At 42.2% G+C, this 23,386-nt stretch overlaps 1 protein-coding gene across 13 annotated transcripts in view; it reads right to left on the reverse strand.

The window, feature by feature from the left end:
• The window catches only part of MIPOL1 (mirror-image polydactyly 1), a 324,358-nt gene that overhangs the window by 71,990 nt on the left and 228,982 nt on the right, over window positions 1-23,386 (reverse strand). For all 13 annotated transcript variants that reach the window (XM_053275029.1, XM_053275075.1, XM_053275066.1 and 10 more), the window contains one exon: window positions 2,518-2,612. In XM_053275029.1, coding sequence (XP_053131004.1) covers window positions 2,518-2,612 — 95 coding nt within the window. The remainder of the gene's footprint in view (window positions 1-2,517; window positions 2,613-23,386) is intronic.

A 23,386-nucleotide genomic window follows, 5' to 3' on the forward strand; every position in this document is an offset into this window, starting at 1 on the left:
GCACAACCCTCACCCACATAGTTTTGGGAGTCATAGTGGACTTCAGAGGGAAGAGGAAATTGATAAAAATCACCCCTCCTCCTACCAGTCACTGTCATTGCCCCTGCACTTCATTAGCCTGGATATTGGATATTATATTATGACCTAATGTTGTTTCAAGGGTCATTCTGTTGAAAAAATGGCCGCTGTCAGGAAGAGTGCCCCACATCTCAAAATGTAAAACTGCTTAAAGGTAGTAATGAAAAGAACAGGTTTGCAAGCACTTGTCAGCAGGTAGCACTGTGAAAATTGCATGAGGCTCACACTCAAATCAAATTGCACTATGAGACTGAACAGGAGCCTTTGCAAAACTGCAGAAGCCTCTGCACAGAAAGCCAAATTGCAGTATGACTGTGCATGGAGTCTACACAGACCTACAGAAGCATCTGGACTGTGAGTGATATGGTGTGAAAAACTAATGTGGGAACTTTCAAAAGCCCACAGTGATCTTGAAAAGCTGTTTGGGGTGGTGAACCTCTACAGATGCAGTGAAGCTTCAACTCCTACTGATGTGACAGGAATATCCAAAAGGTAAATTTATGCCTAGGTAATATTTTGTGATACTAGTATATCTCATATGAAATCAATACTTTCATATGCTGAAGGCACATACTTAATGTATCTGTAATCATTATTCACATCATCAATTTCATTGCTGGTCCTCAATATACAAGGGGAATCAAGAAACAGAACCCAAGATGGGGCTATGCAGACAGGAGATGGCCTGAATCTCAAATGGGAATGCAAGAGAACTTTTTTTCATGTCTACCCATTCATTTTTGTTATTAAAAATGCCATCCAGTTAGTTATTTCACTAAAATCACATTTCCTTTTGGCATTTCATTCATTCTTGTTACTTCTATTTATTTTGGTTTCCCATTGCTTTCGGTGGGAGACCAAGCGACTGCTCTGCTGCCTGTAACTACATCCGATTGGAACAACATTTCCAGGAATTCTACTATCCCTCCAAGGGATCAGACTTCCTAATAAATTTCAGAAGGATATGAACATGTCCCCACATTTTATGGGCAATTTTAAAAAGATTGGAGAAGACACTGTAGAACTGAGTGCAAATGTGTTTAAAGTTCTGAAAGAGGTGATTCAATGGGAGCTGTTTTTGCAGAAATGCTCAGTGTCCAAAAAGAGAGAATGCACACAGGCAAGAAATAAGCCTCTAGCTCTGTCTTCTACCCCACCACCCTCCTCTTGCCACTGTGATTGGAGGGAACAAAACCTATCACAATGCTGGAAATTTTTGATATATTATCTTTCAGTTGAAGACTAGGAAGTTTACATGTCAATCTCCTTTTCCCTCCTCTCTCTCTCTCTTTCTTCCCTCCTTGTAACCTTCACCTGACCTATTCTGGCTGGGTTGCTAGGGAAAAACATATGAAGAACAAATGAAACGAATGCAATGAATGAATATATGGCCATTCTGGACTGATCTGTGCCTCTGGAATTTGTTTGTTTACTAGTCAGAAATGAAATGAAGGAATCCCATTTGTTTCAGTGTTTCGTTTGTTACAAAACAAATGCCCACCTCTATTCTCAATGCCTGAGGTCACTGAGGTCATCAGCAAAACAGAAAGCAGTTTCCCCTCCAACCTCATGTTCTTAAATGTATCCCTTTCTTCCACAGTAAGAAAGTAATTAATTACTATTCACTCCTACACAGAAAAGTAAAACACTTCTCTTGGGGTAAGGGCAGCCTTGATGCTACATGGCCCAGCCTTCCCTGACAAAGATCATAGAGTATAAGGGATACACATCCATGTGTATATCTTATACACAAAGAGCCAGCGTGGTGTAGTGGTTAGAGTGCTGGACTAGGACCGGGGAGACCCGAGTTCAAATCCCCATTCAGCCATAATACTTGCTGGGTGACTCTGGGCCAGTCATTTCTCTCTCAGCCTAGCCTACTTCACAGGGTTGTTGTGAGGAGAAACTTAAGTATGTAGTATACTGCTCTGGGCTCCTTGGAGGAAGAGCGGGATATAAAATGTAAAATAATAATAGTAAATAATAATAATCCTGCAACATCCCTTGGGGTCCTTGAAATATACATAACTTCTCTCCACACACCATACACCATAACATTGAGCATTATGCTTTAACAATCACTTCTGATACTTGCTGATATGGTCCAATGGATCTTGCCCTGAGATTAGGTTTGATTCTAATCTAAACCAAAATTAGCCCTGGAGAAGTGACTACATCTAAGCTTCAGAAATAAGTCTTAATTATGGTGTAGGTTTAGCTTTCTGTTCTGCCTTGTAAATTGAAGGAGCCTTGATGCATTTTGATAGTGAAACTATTAAAGGACAAAAAATGTACTTCTATCTGATACATTGAACTGGAATGCAGAGATTTTATTATCACCTTCCTGCTTTCACATTTTTAAACCCTTGTGAATCATAATGCTACAGGGAAACATTTCCTCCATTGGTGAATGCATTTAAATAATACAAATCATTATACCTGTAATAAACACGAAGTGTCTCAATCTCTTCCTCTAGTCCTTTATATTGCTGCACAGCGGCCTCTCTTTCTTGCTGCATTGCCAGCAATTTCCCCTGCAAAAAGATAATCGATTAATTAGTACCTTCTTTAAACATTTCCTTTCTTTTCCTGAAGATTAACAGGAAATGTGTATTACTTTGTGAATGCTGGTTTGAATTGTGCGGCATGTAAACATATGAGCCAGTATTAATGTTATTCATTCTTGGCTTGTATTAGGCTGACAGAACTTCATACCAGGGGTGGAGGTGTAATAGGGCACACGGGTCCCAAGAACCCATGCTGCCCTGCCTCTGAAGCTGCCTCATGCATTTCTGGGGTGGGGCCACCTTGCTTGCCCATTGTCCTCCTTGGGGTGCAGTGTGCTGCTCACCTCATTGCTGCAGTGCCTGGCAGTCACTGGGAAACTTGGTGGCTGACCCAGAAGTCCACAAGGTGGATGCTCTGCCCCCACTGTTCAGCTGGCACGGCAGCCAGCTGAGCAGTGGGTGAAGGGCAGCCGCCCCATGGGCTCCTGGGTCAGCCACCATGCTTCCCAGTGACGGCTGGTGCTGTAGCAGCAAAATGAGTGGCATCACCATGAGGTGGGGGTTGGCTTGTGAGAACATGGGCTGCCTATGCCCTCCCTCTGCCACTGCTTCATACAGAGATAATTCTTTCCATGTAGTCAAAAAGCTCTACCAAGACAGATGTAGGAATGAGATGGGAACATAGTAAAATGCCTTCCAATGTTAGACCATTGGTTCATCTAGTTCAGTATTGTGTACTATCCTTATCATAACCCTGTGATGTTGGCTCAACTGAGAAATCATGACTGGCCCAAAGTCACCCAGAAAGCTTTTGAGAGGAAACTGAACCTGGCTTTCCCCAGTCCAAGCCCACCTCTCTAACTGCTAGATCGGCTCTCAGTATGCCCAGGCCCACAAAATTCAATTATAGTATAAGAGCATTGCGAAGAGCAGAAGACCAGAGACAAACATCCCATTGGAAATATGAACCAACACCACATCAAGCAGATGAAGAGGTTTTATAAAATGCAGGCAGATGATTCACTTTAGACCGACAAGTTTCTTCATAAGTTAGGTTGCTTTAAACTTGAAGCTCACTAGCACTTGCTTTGTTTTCACATACTGAGCAAAGATTAATTCTTGGAACTGGGCAGTAAAAAAAATCTCTGTTGGTAGCTTGAACCATTTCATACCTTACAACATGTCTCTATTTTCCCATTCACCTAAATGGGAAAATAGGGACATGTTGGCAGGTATGCCATTCATGTCTTAGTGCTCGTTTTAGACTTATAAATGAATAAAACCCACACAAAGCAAGAATGTTAGCCAAACCAAAGGTATTTTCTATAATTATACTGTACTGTTGGTGAAACAACCTGCTTAAATATTGGGAAAAGCATGCATGAATCAAAGCAGGTGGGTTGTTCAAGAGGCCAATAATTAACATCCTTGACAATTTTCAGTATAGTGTGAAGTGCAATTGAAATGGTAGACTGGAAGGAAATGTTTGTGGCAGACACACCCACACACCAAGAGATTACCAGCTAGATTCTTTAGAGAGGTATCACACCTGATATCCTTTTAGGATAAAGGTCAGGAGACGTAGGTCCTGACTCTCCTTTCACTTACACCCATGTTGGTCTGGCATTACTTCACGAGAAAAGCTCCTACTTTATAGCAATGTAAAAGAGAAGATAATCGAAGTAAGTGGATTTTAAGGCAATCAGCTACAGCAATAGAAGGAAAAAAATAATTCTAGGGTTGTAGCTAATCTTCTTGGTATAATGTGTAGGACGAGAGTGAAACACAGTAAAGAAGAGACAATAAACATTCCAGTCTGGGATTTAGGTACAAGTTACGTGTGACAAAGGCTCAGTTGTCAGTAGTGTCTGGGCTATACCACTTCAGACTGGAGGCGGAGATTCATATGGCTGAACACGATTCCATAAAAAAACAAAACTCTAGAAAACGAAAAAACTAGATGTTAGGGTGAAGACTAGGTTTGAACATTTCTCTCAGGCATCTAGTTTTCTATATGGATGTATTTGTTTTTTTAATGGAGAAGCCCATGATGTGAGTCCTACCCTGCAGTCTGAACAGATAAAGGTCCACGCCTCAATAAACTAGACTTAAGTCTTTGTTAGGAAATCTGTACTAAGCTAAAATAGCCCCAAAGCATCATTCACAGTGAACTCTGTTCTATGACACTACCGCGACAAGCTTCAAGCTGTGAAAAGACAATTTCAGCTTTGTTCTTCTTATTGTGAAGGGATTTCTTAAGTTAAATCTTGCCGTTTCAGTGTTGCCTGTTATTTTGCCTAGCGATGGCAACACAAGGAAGTTGCTATCATAAACTATACAAAAAGCATAGCCTCCAAGAGGCATTCTGGGTGGGGCTAAAGTGATTTCAGATGCATTTCAGATATACAGGCAATATCCATGGCAAGGAATGTTCTGCCCTGATCAGATATGCTCTTTTCTTTTCAAGGGAAAAAGACACAGCTCGGTTATGGCTCACTTAAGCCACAGAGACTTTTAATAAAGTCTGCAAAGTGTGTGTGTGTGTGTGTGTGTTTTAAAAAATAACTTTCAACTTCTTTGAATCTAACAAAAACAGCAGGCACAATTATGAAGTTTTGCTCTGAATATATTTTGACACACTTCAATATGTCCTCTGTCTTGGGTGGCAATATACATGTGGCCAAGGGCCATTGTGAAGTTGCAGCCTTGGCCTCCCAGGAAGAACACTGTGGCAAGGGGATGACCAACTTAGCCTCACCCATTGGCTGGGGAAGGAGCAGGTGCGTGCATGTGTGCGTGCATGTTTTCAATTATTATTACTGCAATCTATTGTAAGATGCCTTGAGGACCACTTAGTTGAAAGACAGGTGAAGAAATAGTTTTTATTATGTTTTTATCACTTTACTTTTCTACAAAAATCAGAGGATGCTTTATTGTAGCCTCATTCTTTAAGACATTTGCTGAGTGCCTTGGGCATGATGATTGAAATGAGTGCTAGCACTGATCACCCTCTAACAGTATAACTGCTGCAATAGGCACTACAACTGGCAAGAGTCGAATTAGTACCCGTTAACATATTATCACTTCTTGAGTCTGGGTCTCTGACATCTCTTAGGTGAAAAATGTAGGATTTGTCAACAGCATAGCCAGGCTGAGGTTCATGGCCACTTGAAGTGTTCATTGCCTTCTCAAGAGTTTAATATCCTTCTCAAAGTGTCATCTTTCTCTTAAAGCAAAAAGAGACTTTTTAGAATCTGTAAGACTTGGGGAGCAAACTGAGAAGGTTTGTCATTCTTAATTTCAACTGCTGATTTGGAGATGAAGAGATCTTAATAAGTTCCAGTACACTGGAACATGACCTCATTAGAACTTTCTCTGCTTTAAGTTTTTCAAAGGTAAGGGCAAAGCCATCAATGTTGATCAGCTGGATGTAAAATAAATATGTTGGATGGATGAACATATGAAGCTGCCTTATACTGGCCCAGACCATTGGTCCAACTAAGTTTGTATTGTATACACTGATGGGCAGAGACGCTCCAGGATTTTAGACAGGGTATATCTCTAACACCCTACTTGCAGCTGCTAGGGGTTGAACCTGGTACTTCCTGCATGCAAAGAATGTGCTCTATCACTAAGGTATGGCCCCTCCTCAATAAAAAATATATTTTTTTAAAAAATGATTTTTAAAATTTAAACCAGATTTAATATTTTAAAATTTGGGGCTCTTTTAAAAATAATTTGGTTGAATATGTAATACATATTTCATACAAACATGTTAAAGTCCACATGTAATCTCCTGAATCTATCAAAAAGATTGAACTAACGGTTCCATTTCTATCTACTTTTCTATGGGGAGAGATATATGACTTCTAAATTATAAATGATATAATACATCATGTATTGTATTTATTATTGTGGGCTTTCTACTGAACCCAGGAACTAGAAAGTTGTCATAGGTACTATGATTCAGGAGATGCCATTCTGTATATCACCAGAACTATCCACAGAGCCCATACAGGTGATCTTGTATTCCTATTTCCTGTTCCAGTTTTCTGACCTTTGTAATGAAGGTTTATGAAGAGCTATGCCAGTGATCTTCACTATTTTTCAAGCAGGGGCTACTTTGGCAAAAAACTTCAGTGTGACAGGCATTTCCCACTGTGCTGACCTCTGCAGAGAACTGCACTTTTCTCAGTACTGAGAGGGCTCTTTAAGAGAGGCAGAGCCCTCTTTCAAGAGCTCTAGGAGGAAAGCACTACACTTTCCTCCTATACTTTCCAGCTCTCCCTGCATGCCTTCCAAAATGGTGCAGGGGCTTCCCTTATAGAAGAGCCGCCCAGTGTTGGGTAAAGCACAGCGCTACATGATGAGAATGGTAAAGCACAGCACCACATGGTGCAAGGGGAACTGCACACAATATTCAGCTTTGGCTAGAGCTTCACATATCACATAGGCTCAACAAACAATTAGTGAGAGAGCCATACTTGGGGCGTGGTGCTTATGTTCTGGAATCACTGAAGGTTTTGGAAAAACACCGGAAAGGAGATAGTCAGAGCATGGTGGGAAGTGGAGACTACCTCAGTCAATATCTGGTCAAAGCTGAACCTTATCCTTGTGAAACACCAAATAAGGTGAATCAGCTTGAAGGGCACATTGCCTGCACATCCTGAGTGCAGAGGTGAGGGCAACCAAAAATACAATCTTCCAGGTGAGGAGCTGGAGATCACAAGATGCCAAAGGTACAAAAGGGGTGCCCATCAATTGTATGAGGACTAACAGAAGGTCTCAAGGAGGGGTGATCCATGGTGGGTCTGGATACTTAAGCATTAAACCTTTCAAGAAGCACTTCTGTAGGGTCCCTGAAGGGAGAGGGATGATCTGTCAAGTAGCATCTGACAGCAGCCAGATGTACCCTGACCAAGGGTAAAACGAGGCCTGAGGTCCTGAGTTCTAGGAGGTACGTAAGTATGTTGGAAAGCATAGGATTTATTGGGACTGCTTGTAAGGCCTGCATTTTGCTGACAAAGCGTGTCCGCTTGTGCTGATACAATTTTCTCATGGCAGGTTTCCTGGAGACTGTCAGTATTTCCTGAAAGACTGGGTCTGAGATGGGAGAAGCAACCGTGCCATGAGGTGGAGGTGATGCATGTCAGGGTGAAGAGGTGGCTGTCCTGTAGAGTCAGAAGATGTGGTGAATGAGGTAATCAATACCAGCCCTGTCGCCAGGAGTTTCAGATGTGGAAAACAAGGTCTCAGTAGAAACCAGGGTGTGATGAGCAGTACCTTGGTGCACTGGATTCATATGCATTAGATCACCCTTGTTAGCAGAAACATGTAGAGGTATCCCTTGCTCCAGTCCAGGGAGAAAGCATCTTTTAGATATTCCTTCCCCTTTCCTGCCCTTGTGCAAAATTGAGAAAACTGGTCGTTTGCCAGAGAGGTGAAGCCATTGATGTCTGGAGTCCCCAAATGATGAAGCAAGGACTGAGGCAGTCTGAGTCCGGACTGAGGCAGTCTGAGTCCAGACTGGGAGTCTGTGGAGCTGTGGCTGTGGGAGTCTGCCAGTACGTTGACCTTCCCTTGACCATGGCTGAGATGATCATATCTTGTGAAAGAACCCAGTCTCAAAGGTGCAGAGTGAACTGCAGAAGGGATCTCGACACTGTTCCTCCTTGCCTGTTGACATAGGCTTTTGCTGTGGTATTGTCCATTTGTATCTGAACAGCATGACCATGGAGGATGGGTTGAAACCCCTGCAACGCTTTGAAGATCACTAACATCTCCAGATCATTTATGTGGTGAAGGGCCTCTTTCGCATCACAAAGACCACAAAGTGTGGAAGATCTGCAGGGAGGATCCTATCCCATCTCTGAGGTGTCAGTGGGAACCACAAAGTCCAGGGTGACTAGACAGAAGGGTGTGCCTGTATGCCAGTGCTTTGGGGAGGTCCACCACATGGATTGTTCAATGGATTGTAGATGGGAGACAAAGTCTCTTCACCTGGTTGTCCCTGAGAGGACTGAAATAGTCTAAGAACCAGCGTTGGAGGATCCTCATGAAGAGGTGAGTGTTGGGTAAGACTGATGTGGTTGACGCCATGGGGCCTTGCATCCACTGTAGTCTCTTGGCAGGTAGGAACATTCTTGTGACATATGGAGTGCTAGAGAGGCAATGTTTTCCAAGTGGTCTGGTGGTAGAAGTGCCAGAAATGCCTCTTGTGGAGTCAAACAGAATGCCTACAAATTGAATGTTCCTTATAGGCAAAAAGTTGGACTTTTTGTAATTGTTCTGAAGGCTGAGGTCTGACAACAAGTGCAGGGTTGTGTGGAGTTTGTCAAGGAAGACCTCTTTGGGGTTTGCCGTCAAGAGCCATTCATCCAAGTAAGGCAAGACTTGGAGTCCCTTTTCTTGAAGAAAACCCACCACCGCTTGTCAGAGAGAGATCACCCTGGCTCAAAAGGGCGGGAAAGGACAGGCTGGGTGGGTGGTTTCGAGCAAAAAAACCCACAACACAAACAGTGCAAGGTTGAAAAGAACTGAAGAGCAAAGGCAGTAATAAAACTCAATTAAGTAGAAATTATGATGGAAAGATAAAACCTTGTCGATCATAAGAGAAAGAGCAAGAAAGCACCGAAGAAGCTGCTAATCTTTCGGTAGATGACTAAGAACTGAACTGAGGAGGGACAAGAGCAAGGCTGGAAGGGCTGGAGCTACCACCAAAAAAAGAGAGAGAACTTGGAAGTTTCCAATGCCTGGTCCTGCACAGATGCAGAACCCATGTATGAACAGAAAGATGACCACTTGAATAACCTGAGTACTGTCATTCTAGCTTTGCACAGCAGCACTGAATGCGAGGAATGTCCACTGAAACCACTGCTCAAAAAGCTTTCCAGTGCCCAATGGGGGTGCCCTGGAAATGGGTCCTTAACCATGATTGGGTCCACCATAATTGATGGGCCCAGCAGAGGGCTTTGTCTTGAGTCCACCCCACCACCCCACAAACGTGGTGCCAAGCTAGATGTTCAGAATTCTTGTATGCATACAGAGAAAACCAATTTTTGTTGTTGTTCCTGATATAATTCTGGATGCATGCGAGCTTCATGATTAAAGACTCTGGATTATGCTCCTAGAATGTATAAAGACTGCATTTATTTGTAAGCCTGTGTGCTTTGTTATGGTAATCAGTTAATATGCATATTTTCAAAATATGCAAATAATTTAAATTCAAAATAGGAAACTTTACTTAAAAGCCTTTTTCCTTGGTGATTTAAATTGCCCTGATTTAGAATAATCCACTCTGTGAACATGCTTGACTAAAGTGCTTGTAAATGCTATGAAGGAACAGTGCCAGTGCATGCAGCAATCCTCAAAAGAGCCTCCTTTCTTATACTCCTCCACACACATAGCCCAACTTTGGTGCATGTGTAGAAGCAGCACACAGGGCATTAGAAGGGACTGGAGGACAATATAATTTGTCCTTCCTCACTGACCAGATTAGTCAAGATCCAGATCAGAGGGAGAACTGAGAGGAACAGATAAACCTCCCATTCCCTGAAATATCCTATGCATGTATGTGCTGAGTTGGGGGAGGGAGAGAAATAAGACTGTATTGAGAGATATGCACTATACATGGGCAAAGAGCCTTCACACAGGGAAGCGCCATGCCTAGCATATTTAGAATTCACTTTTATGTTTTTGGAAGTTCATGAATTTTGCATATGAATTAATGTTAGGTAGTCAAAGGAATTTTGAAGTGTGAATTGTGGTGTGGAACAGTATACTGAGAAACATTTTATTGGATATGGTATTTTAGAAAAGCAGAAGAGCCGTGTTATTTACCTAGAACTGCAGTGCTGGAAAGAATCTCAAGGATTATACAGTACAAACCCCTGCACTAAAAGAGAAATCATCATACCTCCAGGTTCCCTGACAAATGTTTAACTTTGGCCTTATTAAAATAAATTTTAAAAAAACACACCAGTTGACAAGTTTTTATGACTTAATCTTTTTGTTAGAAAGCTTTGTTGAGCATTTAATTTAATCTACTTCTAATTGGCAATAAACAACAATTGGTTTCCATCCTCTTTATAGCAAATTTTTGAAAACTTCTTTGTCCATATAATCTATTTTTCTCTAGTTTCAGTGTGAGGCCTGTGCCAAACATTCTGTAGTTCTGATTTTTGAGTTGAAAATAAAGACTCAATGGGGTTGAAATGTTTTCCCCAAACACTTTATGTGAATATTCATCTTCATCTGAGCTTGTTTGGTGCCATTGTTTCCTCTTGCTACTGCTGTGCACCCCTTTCCCCCCTTGGTTTCCACTTGTTTCTATGTCTTGGGGTCCTGGTGCTGGTGTGTGAACCCTGACACCTATTAAGAACACCTGCAGAGCTCTGGTTAAGGTTGCCATCAGCTTCTCGGGACTGGGCCTTCTCTGGGGCTTTGGAATATGCTCCCTGCTGTTGAAATAAGAGCATCACCTTCTCTGTTTACTTTTAGGAAGACCCTCAAGACGTACCTATTTTCTCAGGCCTTTAATTTGTTTTTATCTCATGAGATTGTTTTTATTTCTCTTGTGAATTCTAACCATTCTTACTCTGTTTTGCATTTGCTGTGTCTTACCTCAACACCTCCCAGGTATGCACATATCAGGTGGTTTTAAAATATGATAAATAAAGGAATAAATAAAAATGTAGCACAGCTAAGAACAATATAGCAAATTAAGCCAGGTTAGAAAGTGCAACAGCAACACTTCACATTGATCAAATCGTGTCCGAAGGCTTGTTTCAAAAGAAATGTTTTGACAAGTTACTGAAAAGAGCAACGGAGGGCTCCTCCACTAAGAAGGTACTCCATCCCTCTCACTTGAAAAGGCCTTTTCTTGGGTCACTATCAGTCTAGCTTCTGATGGTGATGGAAATCGTTTTCTGAAGTTCTCAATGGTCTGGCAGGCTCAGATGGGAGAAGGCAGTCCTTTATTTGGTGGTATGGGCATCTGCAGGACTTGGTGATGCTTACCTGGGAGTAAGCATCATTAAATTAAATGGAAATTCCTCTGGAGTGAGAAATCCCCATTGAATTCTGGGGAGGAAGGCAACTGCCCCTCTGCCCCTCCTCCGAATGTCCATGTCCCCCATGATGACTGATGGAGGGGGCAGATCTCCATTTTCTATTGGATTATGGTATGTCAACAAATTTATTCAGGCCATTCTATATTACACAGTTTTACACAGTGTTGATTTTGTTAGCCACCTTGAGCATGCTAATGGAAAGATTAAATATTAAATAAAGAAATATGTAAATAAGGAATGATTAAAAGCATCAGGAATGCATAGGAATATGAAGTCTACAGCTGTAATGCTGTTCTGTTAAAATCAATGACTAATATCCAGATTAACATTGTGCACGCTGAGAAATGTTTTGCACATGCATTGGGAGAGGGTGATTTTTTTTTTGGTGTGCAAAATCTCACTTTTCCTGCAGATCTCACTGTGCCTCTGGAAAATATGTCCCTGAAAGCCCCCTGCAACCCTCAGTGAGATATTATTGGAAGGCAGATTAAGCTGCAGAGGGAAGAGGAGAATGACGAAAACCATCCCTCCCCCATTGCTTGTGCAAAATGTTTTTTGTCACATGTAGTATTAGTCTGAACGTCAGTTTTCATTGCTGTTGCCATGAAAAGAAGTAGGACAGCATCCTATGATAGCAAAAATGCCCAAGATCTGTTAGCAGCACATTACCAAGTTCTTTTTGAATATATTTTTTATTTTGCAAAACTATTGAAAACGGCTTGTAAGCTATTATCAGTTACTATAGACCAAACTACCATGTGCAAACCCATGGTCTGTTAAAACCAAACAGTAAACTTTCCCCTACATGCCAATGCCCTTCTGTAGTTGGAAACTTTGCCAATACTTTTGTTTTTGTTTGTTCAAAGGATCTCATCTGCTGTCACTGTGACTACCTTACAGTTCAGCTCCTGAACACCTGCTGAAGTGAACTTGTCATGCCAGAAACGTCTCTAAAGTTAGGCAATCTCCATTCAGTGAACGGCAAGCACTTGGGTACTATTTCCTCTATACCTTTCAACATAACCAACAGACAGACAACTGAAGAACTGACTGTACAGAAATATTTGCCAACTGAAATGTTATTGAAGCAAGTTTAATCAGGTAATCCTGAGTAGCAAAGAATGACTTTATTTCTGACAAAAACAAATTGAAAGCATTAAAACAGAATTTACCAGAATTAATGGCAATATTGGTAAATGAAAGATATTTCATTACATTGCCCAGTTAATGAAAAGGAAGAATAAATAATATGTAATAATATAGACTTGACTTTCATTATGCTTTATTAGTCACCAGGTTCATTAAGGGAAATGACTGTGCAATGTCTAGGCATGTACTCAATAGAAGACTGAAGACATGAGTGTGGCATAATTTTTCTAAAGTTATATTTTATATGCACATACTATCTGACCTATAACCCAATTAAGTTCTAGCATATGGGTGTGAAGCAGCATAGTGCTAGTGACATTGATTCAGGGCCAAACTAGATATTATAAGAGCCATATATAACTGCTTTGTATTCTCTCTCTCCCGCAATGACTAATGCAGGGGTTCCATCAGATGTTGTTGGACCACAACTCCCATCATCCCCAGTCACAATGATCTTTGGACACTGCAGTAGTCCAACAAAATCTGGAGGCTATATCATTATTACAACAAACATTTATATATCGTGTGCTTTTCAATTAAAAAGTACTTAAAATAGTTTACACAGAAAAAGAAATAAGATGGCCCCCTTGTTCCAAAGGGCTTAGAGTCTAACAACAAGAAAGGCACCAGCACCAGCAACTGGGAGGGATACCATGCTGGGATTGGATAGGGACAGTTGCTCTCCCCCTGCTAAATATAAGAATAGCAGTGCTTTAAAAGGTGCCTTTTTGCTCAGTTGTGATATGATATCATACTGTCTTACTGCTGCTGTATCCACCAGCCAATTATGTCAGGGGGAGGTGAGGAAGACTAACAGTGTTATGTTGTGTTACATGTTGCATTGTATTAGAGCCTTCACTGTAACAATATAAAGCAGCTCGTGGGAGGGGCCACATTCCTGAGGTGCCTCATTTTGAAAGCAGCTCTTGACAAGATAAGGCTCAGACCAGAGGAACTTTGGTCCCAGGAGCTTTGTGAACAGGAGTTTGCAAACAGATATCAGAGTTTTGTGGGGAAGTGTGCAGAGAGGCACACAAGCGGTCCCTTTTATTACAAAGGAAACATCCAGCACAAGGAGAAGGTAAGTCTACACTCTTTAAGTAAGAAGGTAAGAGTGTAGTAGTCTACACTCTTTAAATTTAAATTTTCTTAGAGGACAGAGCTTAAAATCTTTACTTAGCTGACAACTGCAGCAAAGACCTAATTTTCAAGTAGACAAGCAAACTGCAGCAAAGTCTTAGCTTTTAAGTAAACAAGCTGTACATAATCTTAATAGCCAATACAACCAGTTATGAAGGTGGAAGGCCAGCAGGGGAGGGGCTACATCTCAGAATATTTCACAAAATGTTGCATGTATGACTATCTGCCTGAGCAGCAAAAGTCATGGGTGTGCACTCAGTGCAAAGAGCTCATGGCTCTCAGGGAAGAAGTTCATTTTTCTCATCCATCAAGGTGGCTGATGTGGAAAAACTCAGGGAGGCAGAGAGGTATGTAAGCGAGACCCTCAGTGATGTGAAAGAGGCATCCCGCTCCCAGGCTGACAGCTCCTCTGCTGTCATGAAGAATGAAGGTCACAGGGAAGGAGGACATCAGGAAGAGGGGAATGCTCCATTAGAAGGGACCCCTTCCTTGGGTTATGTGCCCATATCCTCTTGCACAGGGGATACTCCTCCAGGGGTTGGGGGCCTCCTAGTAGCAGGTGATTTGTGTGGATGAGATGGTGTGCCAGGAGGAGGGATTTAGATTTGTTAGGCACTGTGATACATGTTGGGGCAAGCAAAACCTATACAAAAGGGACAGGCCCCACTTGAACCAAGATGGAACCAGACTGCTGGCACTTAAAATAAAAAAGGTCACAGAATAGCTTTTAAAATGATGCCTGGGGGATTGCTGACAGGAACTGGGTGGTATCTCATTTGGCAAGCAAAATTCCCTAAGGTGCAAGGTGGTGCAAATGTTTCATATAAATAAGAAGGGGAAAGAGTAGGAACATGAGTAGAGCAGGATGAGACCTGGTTAAAAAGGTCAAGTGACAATAAGGGAGATAGCACAAACCAATGCCAGGTAAGAGACTTAGCATATAAGTGGTTATATACCAATGACAGAAGCCCCCGAACCAAGATGGGCAAGCTGGAGTGCTTGGTTGCTAATGAAAACATAGATATAATGGGCATAACAGAAATGAGGTGGAACAGTGAGAACCAGTGGGACACTGTTATTCCTGGATACAAACTCTACAGAAAGGATGGGGGGGGGGATTGTGGGTGGAGTAGCATTGTATATTAAAGAAGGGATAGAATCGAACAAGCTAGGAAACCTAGGAGGATTGGAGTCCTCCACAGAATCATTTTGGATTACAATACAAAGACTGAAAGGATTTTCATTACTAGGGATGTGCTATTGCCCTCCGGATCAAAACAGTGAGAGGGACCTGGACTTGGAGAGGCCAGTCAGAGAGGTGTCAAAGAGAGACAGAGCTGTAATAATGGGTGACTTCAACTACCTTCACATAGATTGGGCAAATTCACGTGTCATGTGTATACCATCTAGTTAAGGTTGGAATTATAATCAATTCTCACCTCTGCAGGGGTGAGGGGCCTATTAGAATGGTCCGCCCAAAGAGGTTATTGGATCCAGTAGGATTCCAAGAAGCCTTAGAGGGATTCAGTGTTGGCTTTGTTGGTAATCCTGTTGATGCCCTGGTTGAGAATTGGAGCAACTAGCTCACCAGGGCAGTAGACATGATTGCTCCCAAGCGACCCCTTTGACCCACTTCAAAATTGGCCCCTTGGTATACGGAAGATCTATGGGGGCTGAAGGGGCAAGGTAGGCGACTGGAGCGCAAGTGGAGAAAGACTCGAAAGATTGCGACATAGAGCACATTTAAAGATCTATGCTCGGGCAATACGTGCGGCAAATAAGTGGTTCTTTTCTGCCCATATTGCCTTTACGAGTTCATGTCCAGCGGAGTTGTTCAGGGTTGTGAGGGGACTAGTATCTACCACTCCTCCCTTGAACCAGAATTTGAAGTCATCAGTTACATGCTGCAATGTGTTTAAAGAGTTTTTCACAGATAAAATCTCTTGGATTCAGGCCGATATAGATGGAGACTCCACAATTAATTTGTGGCTTCTCAGGTTGAGGAAGTGCTTTCTATCAGCTCCGGCTGATAGCCGGAAAGCAGGAGTGCTTTCTATCAGCTCCGGCTGATACGCCAGCTGCGCCCGTTTCTTGAGATCAATGACCTCAAAACAGTGGTACATCTGCTGGTGACCTCCAGTCTTGACTTCTGTAATGTGCTCTACGTGGGGCTGCCTTTGTACATAGTCCGGAAACTTCAGTTGGTTCAGAACGTGGTAGCCAGGTTGGTCTCTGGGTCATCTCGGAGAGACCACATTATTCCTTTGCTGATGGAGTTACACTGGCTGCCAATAGGTTTTTGGGCAAAATACAAAGTGCTAGTTATAACTTATAAAGCCCTAAATGACTTAGGCCCTGGGTATTTAAAAGAGCATCTTCTTCACTATGAGCCCCATTGAGGTCATCTGAGGAGGTCCGTCTCCAGTTACCGCCAACCCGTCTGATGGCTACACAGAGAAAGGCCTTCTCAGTTGCTGCCCTGAGATTGTGGAATGCGCTCCCTATTAAGATATGATCCTTCCCATCTCTGGCAATTTTTAAAAAATATCTGAAAACCCATCTTTTTAACCAAGCTTTCTCAGCCTTTTAAAATTTGTTGGTTTTAATTTTGTGATTGATTTTAAATTGTTGAATTGTTTTAATTTTTTATATGTGTTTTAATTGTTTTATGTTAACCGCCCAGAGATGTAAGTTTGGGCAGTATTTAAATGTGATAAATAAATAATTAAATAAATAAATATACTCCTGCTAATTTGGCAAAGAGGCACCTTTTAACGTGGTGATTCTCTTTATTTAGCAGGGGGAGAGTAACTGGCCCTATCCACCCCCAGCACAGTACCTCCAGTGACTGCTGCTGGTGTATATCCATGTTACTTTTTAGATTGTGAACCCTTTGGGGACAGGGAGCCATCTTATTTATTTGTTATTTCTCTGTGTAAACCGCCCTGATCCATTTTTGGAAGCTCTGTATAGAAATTGAATAACTAAAATAAACTGAAACATAAAATAGACATGCTAAATGACTGTGTTTTAGAACAGATGGTTGCAGAACAAACCAGAGAGAAGGTGACTTTGGACTTAATCCGGAGTGGTGCCCAGGACCTGGTGTGAGATGTCAGTTATAGAACCATTGGGGAATAGTGACACAAGTTCCAATGACAACAACAACAAATATATTTATATTAAATATTTAAATATTAGTGTGATTCTGTTCAGCTTATATGTGGGTGAAGCACTGCTCAGGAAGTCCAACAAAGGTGCACTGGACTTCAGAAGAGGAAACCTCTCAAAAATGAGGGGACTGGTAAAAAGGAAGCTGAAAGAGAAAGTCAGGAGGATCAAATCACTTCAGAAAGTCTGGATCTTATTGAAAACCACAATACTAGAAGCTCAGTTGGAATGTATACCAAGAAGGAGGAAAGGTACCACCAAGTTCAGGAGGACACCCGCTTAGTTAACAAGTAGAGTCAGGGAAGCTATAAAAGGGAAGAAGACTTCTTTCAGAAAATGGAAGTCCTGCCCAAATGATGAGAAAACAAACGAACACAAATTCTAGCAATAGAAATGCAAGGAGACAACCAGGGGTGTAGCAAGGTTGTAGTGGGCCCAGAGACAAGATTTTAAAAGAGGCCCCCCTCACTGAAGCTCACCTCATGAAGTAAAGAAATCTTAAATGAGGCTGAATAGTGGTAACAAAAAGCATAGTAAAATTTATATATATAACCTATGTGCCACAATAGAACATCATCCTAAATTATTCTTAAAAAGGTTTTGTAAATTGTGGATGATGCAAGTCATTTAATGGTCCTAGAGAAAGACATGCTGTTCTGGTAGCTCCAGATCTTAACACTCACATCAATTTTGGAGGATGAATACAACTGAAGAAAGCCTGGGTGGGTGCACAGCTGGGGGAGTCAGTCATGTGACTTGCCTCTGGGGGGCCCTCCAAGGCAGTGGGCCCCCGGACAACTGTCTCCCCTTGCCCTATTATTGCCCTGGAGACAACAAACAATGCAAAATGTGAGTTTGAGGAACATATAGCTAGGTGTCCAGGGGAATAACAAAAACCTCTTTAAATGTCAGAGGCAAAAAACCTGCCAGAGGTGGTTGGACCTATAGAAGATAAGGGCATGAAAGGGATTATTAAGGAGGATAAGGAGATTGCAGAGAAGCTGCATGAGTTATTTGTTTCTGTCTTCATGGCAGAGGATACTGAACATACACCTGCTCTGGAACTAAGCTTCTCAGGCTTGTAGGCTGAAGAACTGGGCCAACTTAAGGTAATGAGAGTGGATGTTCTAAACTGTCTTGAAAAACTAAAAATTAACAAACTGCAAGGGCCAGATGGCACCCAAGAGTTCTGAAGGAACTGAAATGTGAAGTGGCTGATCTCCTAGTAAAAATATGTAACTTGTCCCTACAATCAGGCTCTATACCAGAGGACTGAAAAGTAGCTAATGTAACTCCAATGTTCAAAATGGGATCTAGTGGGGATCTGGGGTAAACTGATGGAAAGAATACTTAAGGACAAAATTGTTAAACATATAGAAGAACAGGCACTGCTGAAGGAGAACCTATTTGGCTTCTGCAAGGGCAAGTCTTGCCTCACTAACCTTTTGGACTTCTTTATTTTATTTTAATTTAATTTATTTCATATACCCACCATCCAAATCTGCTCACAGTGGCTCACAAAAAAATTAAATACTATTATTATTATTAATTCAATTTCTATACCGCCCTTCCAAAAATGGCTCAGGGCAGTTTACACAGAGAAATAATAAATAAATAAGATAGCTCCCTGTCCCCAAAGGGCTCACATTCTAAAAAAACCACAAGATACACACCAGCAACAGTCACTGGAGGTACTGTGCTGGGGGTGGATAGGGCCAGTTACTCTCCCCCTGCTATCAAGATAAAACATAATATAAAGATAAAACATAAATTAATACCAGTTAGAATATAAAAATAAAACTCACTTAAGAACCCTTGAAACCATTTAAATATTATTAAAAGCCAGGCTGAAAAGATGGGTTTTCAGGGTTCTCTTAAACACCTCCAAGGATGATAAGCCTTTTACATCCATGGGGAGCACAATCCACAACCTAGGGGTGGCTACTGAGAAAGCCCAACCCCAAGTTGCCACCAGATGAATTGGTGGCACTTAAAGACGGACCTCTCTTGAGGATTTTAATGAGCAGTGGGGATCTTGCTGAGAAAGGCACTCTCTCAGTAACCCATGCTTAAGTCTTTCAGGACTTTAAAGGTAATAACCAACACTTTATATTTTGCCCAGAATCATACCAGCAATAATTGTAACTGTTTAAGAACATGCATGATATGGTCTCTCCAAGTTACCCTGGAGATCAATCTGGCTGCTGCATTTTGGACTGACATTTCTGGTCTACGTACAAAGGCAGCCCTACATAGAGTGCATTGCAGTAGTCCAGCCTGCAGGTTACCAGCTGCTGCACCACTGTTTTGAAATCATTTTCTTCAAGGAAAGGTGGAATCTGTTGTATTAGCCCAAGTTGATAAAAGTGCTCTTGGCCATAGCCTCAGCCTGAGACATAGGAACATAGGAAACTGCCATATACTGAGTGAGACCATTGGTTTATCTAGCTCAGTATTGTCTTCACAGACTGGCAGCAGCTTCTTCAAGGTTGCAGGCAGGAATCTCTCTCAGCCCTATCTTGGAAAAGCCAGGGAGGGAACTTGAAACCTTCTGCTCTTCCCAGAGCAGCTTTATCCCCTGAGGGGAATATCTTGCAGTGCTCACACATCAAGTCTCCCATTCAGATGCAAACAGGGCAGACCCTGCTTAGCTATGGGGACAAGTCATGCTTACTACCACAAGACCAGCTCTTCCCTCCCAAACCAGGGTGAGACCATGATCCAAGAGCACTCCCAAACTGCGTACCTGTTCTTTCTGGGGGAGTGTAAGCTCATCCAGGAGATTCTATCCTGTCCTTCAGTTTATGATCCCCCACAATGAGCTCCTCCATCTTGCTTAGATTTAGCTTCAATTTAATATCCCTCATTCAGCCCATTACTGCCTGTAGACAGGCCTTTAGGGAGATAATGCAATTTCCTGATAATGATGACACAGAGAGATAGATTTGGGTGTTATCAGCATACTGATATCACCCAGCACCAAATCTTCAGATGACCTCACCAGGCGATTTCATGTAGATATTAAAATGCATTGGTGATAGAAAATATGCTTGCTTGTACTTATTTATGATCATTTCTCTCACTGTTTATTGATTCTGTTGCCACCAATGTACAGGAGTTCAGGTTTATGTTTATGAGTGCCTTCTACTGAAGCAACATGCTGTTGCGGGTGGGGGTACAAACTAAGTTACTCACAGATTCTTTAAAGGTGAATAAAATGAAATTTTATTTTACGAGTTCAGATCTTAGCTTGGTTCTTTACTATAAAACAGGGTGCTTAGCTTGTTTGGGTACAAAACTGTTCTGTGGAATCTTACAGTAGCTTTTTACACATAGGGTTTATACCGTTCTTATAAAGTTCCTAGGTTTTTATACTGTTTCACTCCACAGATTGTATATGTGCACCTATGGACATTTCACTGTTTCCCCCCAGCATCCAGGCTGTTCTTAAAATACTTTTCATGGACCACTCTCAATAGTTCATTTCAACTGAGGATTCCTAACTGAACCCTAACAGGTCTCTAACTAGTTTTTAAAACTCCCTCTCTTTCTCCACTAGGGGTTTTCCAGTCTTGGCTGCAGGGTTTTCCCCTCTGCTGTAGGGATGTGCAAGGTCTGGAGGGTGGATGGCAGGGTTGCCAGAACCTAAGGGGTATACTCGTGGGTCAAATGGGCCGTAAGCCAGAATTTGGCTTTTTAAAAGCCAAATCTGGCCACCTAGGTGGATGGTCCGGCGACGGCGGCGGGGTTACCTTTAAGGAGCAGGCAGGGTGCTCTCTCCCCCCCCCCCCGCCGCCACGATTCTTCCACCAGTGCTGTGCCCTAAATCACTGTGTAGGGTGGCAGCATACCTTCTCTTGCAACCCCAGTCAGCATTAAACCGGAAGTGGCTGGTGCCTGTGTGCACACACGTGCACCAGCCATTTCCAGTCTGATGCTGACCGGGGTGGCAAGAAGGTACGCTGCTGCCCTGTGTAGCAATTTTGGGCACAGCGCCAGTGGGGAAACACAGTGGTGGTGGGAAGAGCACCCTTCCTGTTTCTTAAATGTAACCACCCCCACCCCCATTGCCAAACCATCCAAACTGCTGGACCTCTGAACCGGTTCAGTAGTCCGTAAAAGGTTCGTGCACGTCCCTACTCTGCTGCTCTCTTAATATTGGCTTTAACCCCTTCTTGACCATGTTACCTTCTAACATAAAACACACAACTCTATATATTTTCCCTCTAACCTGATTTTATCACAGGCTTTATCAACAGAACCACACGCTGACATGCTAACGAAAGCTACTCACTTGCAGTCAAAAAATGGCTTCACAACACAATTTCACACTGCTCAGAGCACTTCCAAGGAAGGGGAGATCAGCATAAATCATTCCCCCACGCGAGCCCCTGCACTTCATTATCATGGAAGTATTATCATGATGTGAGCTTTTGACTGCATATGTGCAGCTTTATTAGGTTGTTGGTCATGATTTCCAAGTCACAAGAAATCAAAGTTCCACTTTATTTCACACTAGTGAGACTGCATCTGGAGTACAGTTGTCTACTTGAAGAAGATGTAGACAAACTGGAATGGGTTCACAGGAGACTAATGAAAAAGTTTAGGAGTCTGGAGAACAGGTCCTATGAGGAAAGATTGAAGGAACTGGGTATGTTTAGCCTGGAGAAGAGAAGACTGATAGGGGAACATGAGAACCTTTCAAATATCAATTTTCTTGCAGGTGCACAACTTTGCTAGCCAATGATTTCAGCAGTACCTTTTGTCAGTGTGTGTATTCATGCCACACTTTTCAGCCAAGATTGACTCCCAAAGTATTGTATTTACCTGAATCCAAGACTATGTTTTTCCCAAGTTCTTTGATGTCGGAAATTGGGGAGAGGGTCATTTAAATTCAGGGTGGTGCTCCTCTTGGATAAATACAGGTATAACCTGTATTCAATCTTTATTTTTTAAGGGGGGTTGTCTTAAATTCAAAGTCATCTTCTATTTGGGTAAATATGGTACCTTACAATTAACCTACATACAATGGTACGATATAAGTAAGGATATATTGGTAAGGGAGGAGACCATTGCTTCTGGCCACTGGCCGTTGGTGATAGAGTCCAGGTCCCAGGCTGTTCCCTCTAGAGGCAGAGGAGCTGCAGATGGACTCAGTACCTGGCTGATGGTAAAGATGCCAACACACAGGTGCAGCCTTTCTGTTCAACTGCAGAACCTCCATGTAAACTAAGAGAATAAACAAAAGCAATGGAAAAATAGGAACTAAACTTACTCTGCATTAAGTAGTAGCTGTCTCTAAAAAGCTGTACAGTAAAAGGACCACCTTGTAGACATCAGTTGCCAAACTGATTTCTTAGGTTAAACAATGAAGACTTGCTTGAATGGATGAACCATTCAAGCAAGTCTTTGTTTCATTGGTGTTGAACAGCACACATTCAAGTGCCTTTGAACTCCCTTGATAGTCCTGAAGTCGCCTTCTGAATGTATGTTTATTACATTAATATCCCACCTTTCTTCCAAAGCAGAACTCAAGGCTGTGTACACAGAGGCTGACATCCTAACTAAGCGAGTGCCTGCATTGCATAGGGTTTTTCTTAGTTGCACAGTGTCTGGTGTGCAGGGCAGAGTTTTATCAATCCTTCCTTTTCCTGGAGGCTCCCTGCGCCTCAAAAATATGTCCCTGAGGGTCACACAGCCCTCAAGGATATATATTTGCATTGTGCTGGGTGCTAAGTTCCAGGGGAAGGATAAATTAGCAAAATTAACCCCCCCACACATGTACTCATTTAGTTTAATTTAATTTAATTAATTTATTAAATGTATACCCTGCCCAAACTTACATCTGGGCAGCATAACATGTTGCAGTAGTCTGCAAGCCTTCCGTGCAGGTGCTTCACCCTGGAATGTGACCGTATACGCAGTCAAGATGTTGGCTACTGTTCCCAAGTGGTCTCCCATCCAGGTACTGAGCAGGCCCAGAAGTTCTTAGTTTCAGAAAGACTAATACATCATGCACTCTTTCACTTTTGCAACCTGTTCCTGGACTTCTAACTTCTCTGCTAGCCCCACAATTCTTGGTGCCAGTGGCATATATTTGCTCTGTTGTCACAGTGGGCCTGAGCAGACTAGGGTTGCCAACTGTCCATTACGCAGGACGTCCCTCATTTCAGGGATGAAATGTTGGTCCCTATAGGGACAGCATTTGTCCCTCATTTTGGTGGCGGGGCAAGCAGCTTCTTATTTCGAGATGTTTTTGGTTGAAAAGTG

Source organism: Hemicordylus capensis, chromosome 1 (assembly GCF_027244095.1).
Source record: "Hemicordylus capensis ecotype Gifberg chromosome 1, rHemCap1.1.pri, whole genome shotgun sequence".
NCBI lineage: Eukaryota > Metazoa > Chordata > Lepidosauria > Squamata > Cordylidae > Hemicordylus > Hemicordylus capensis.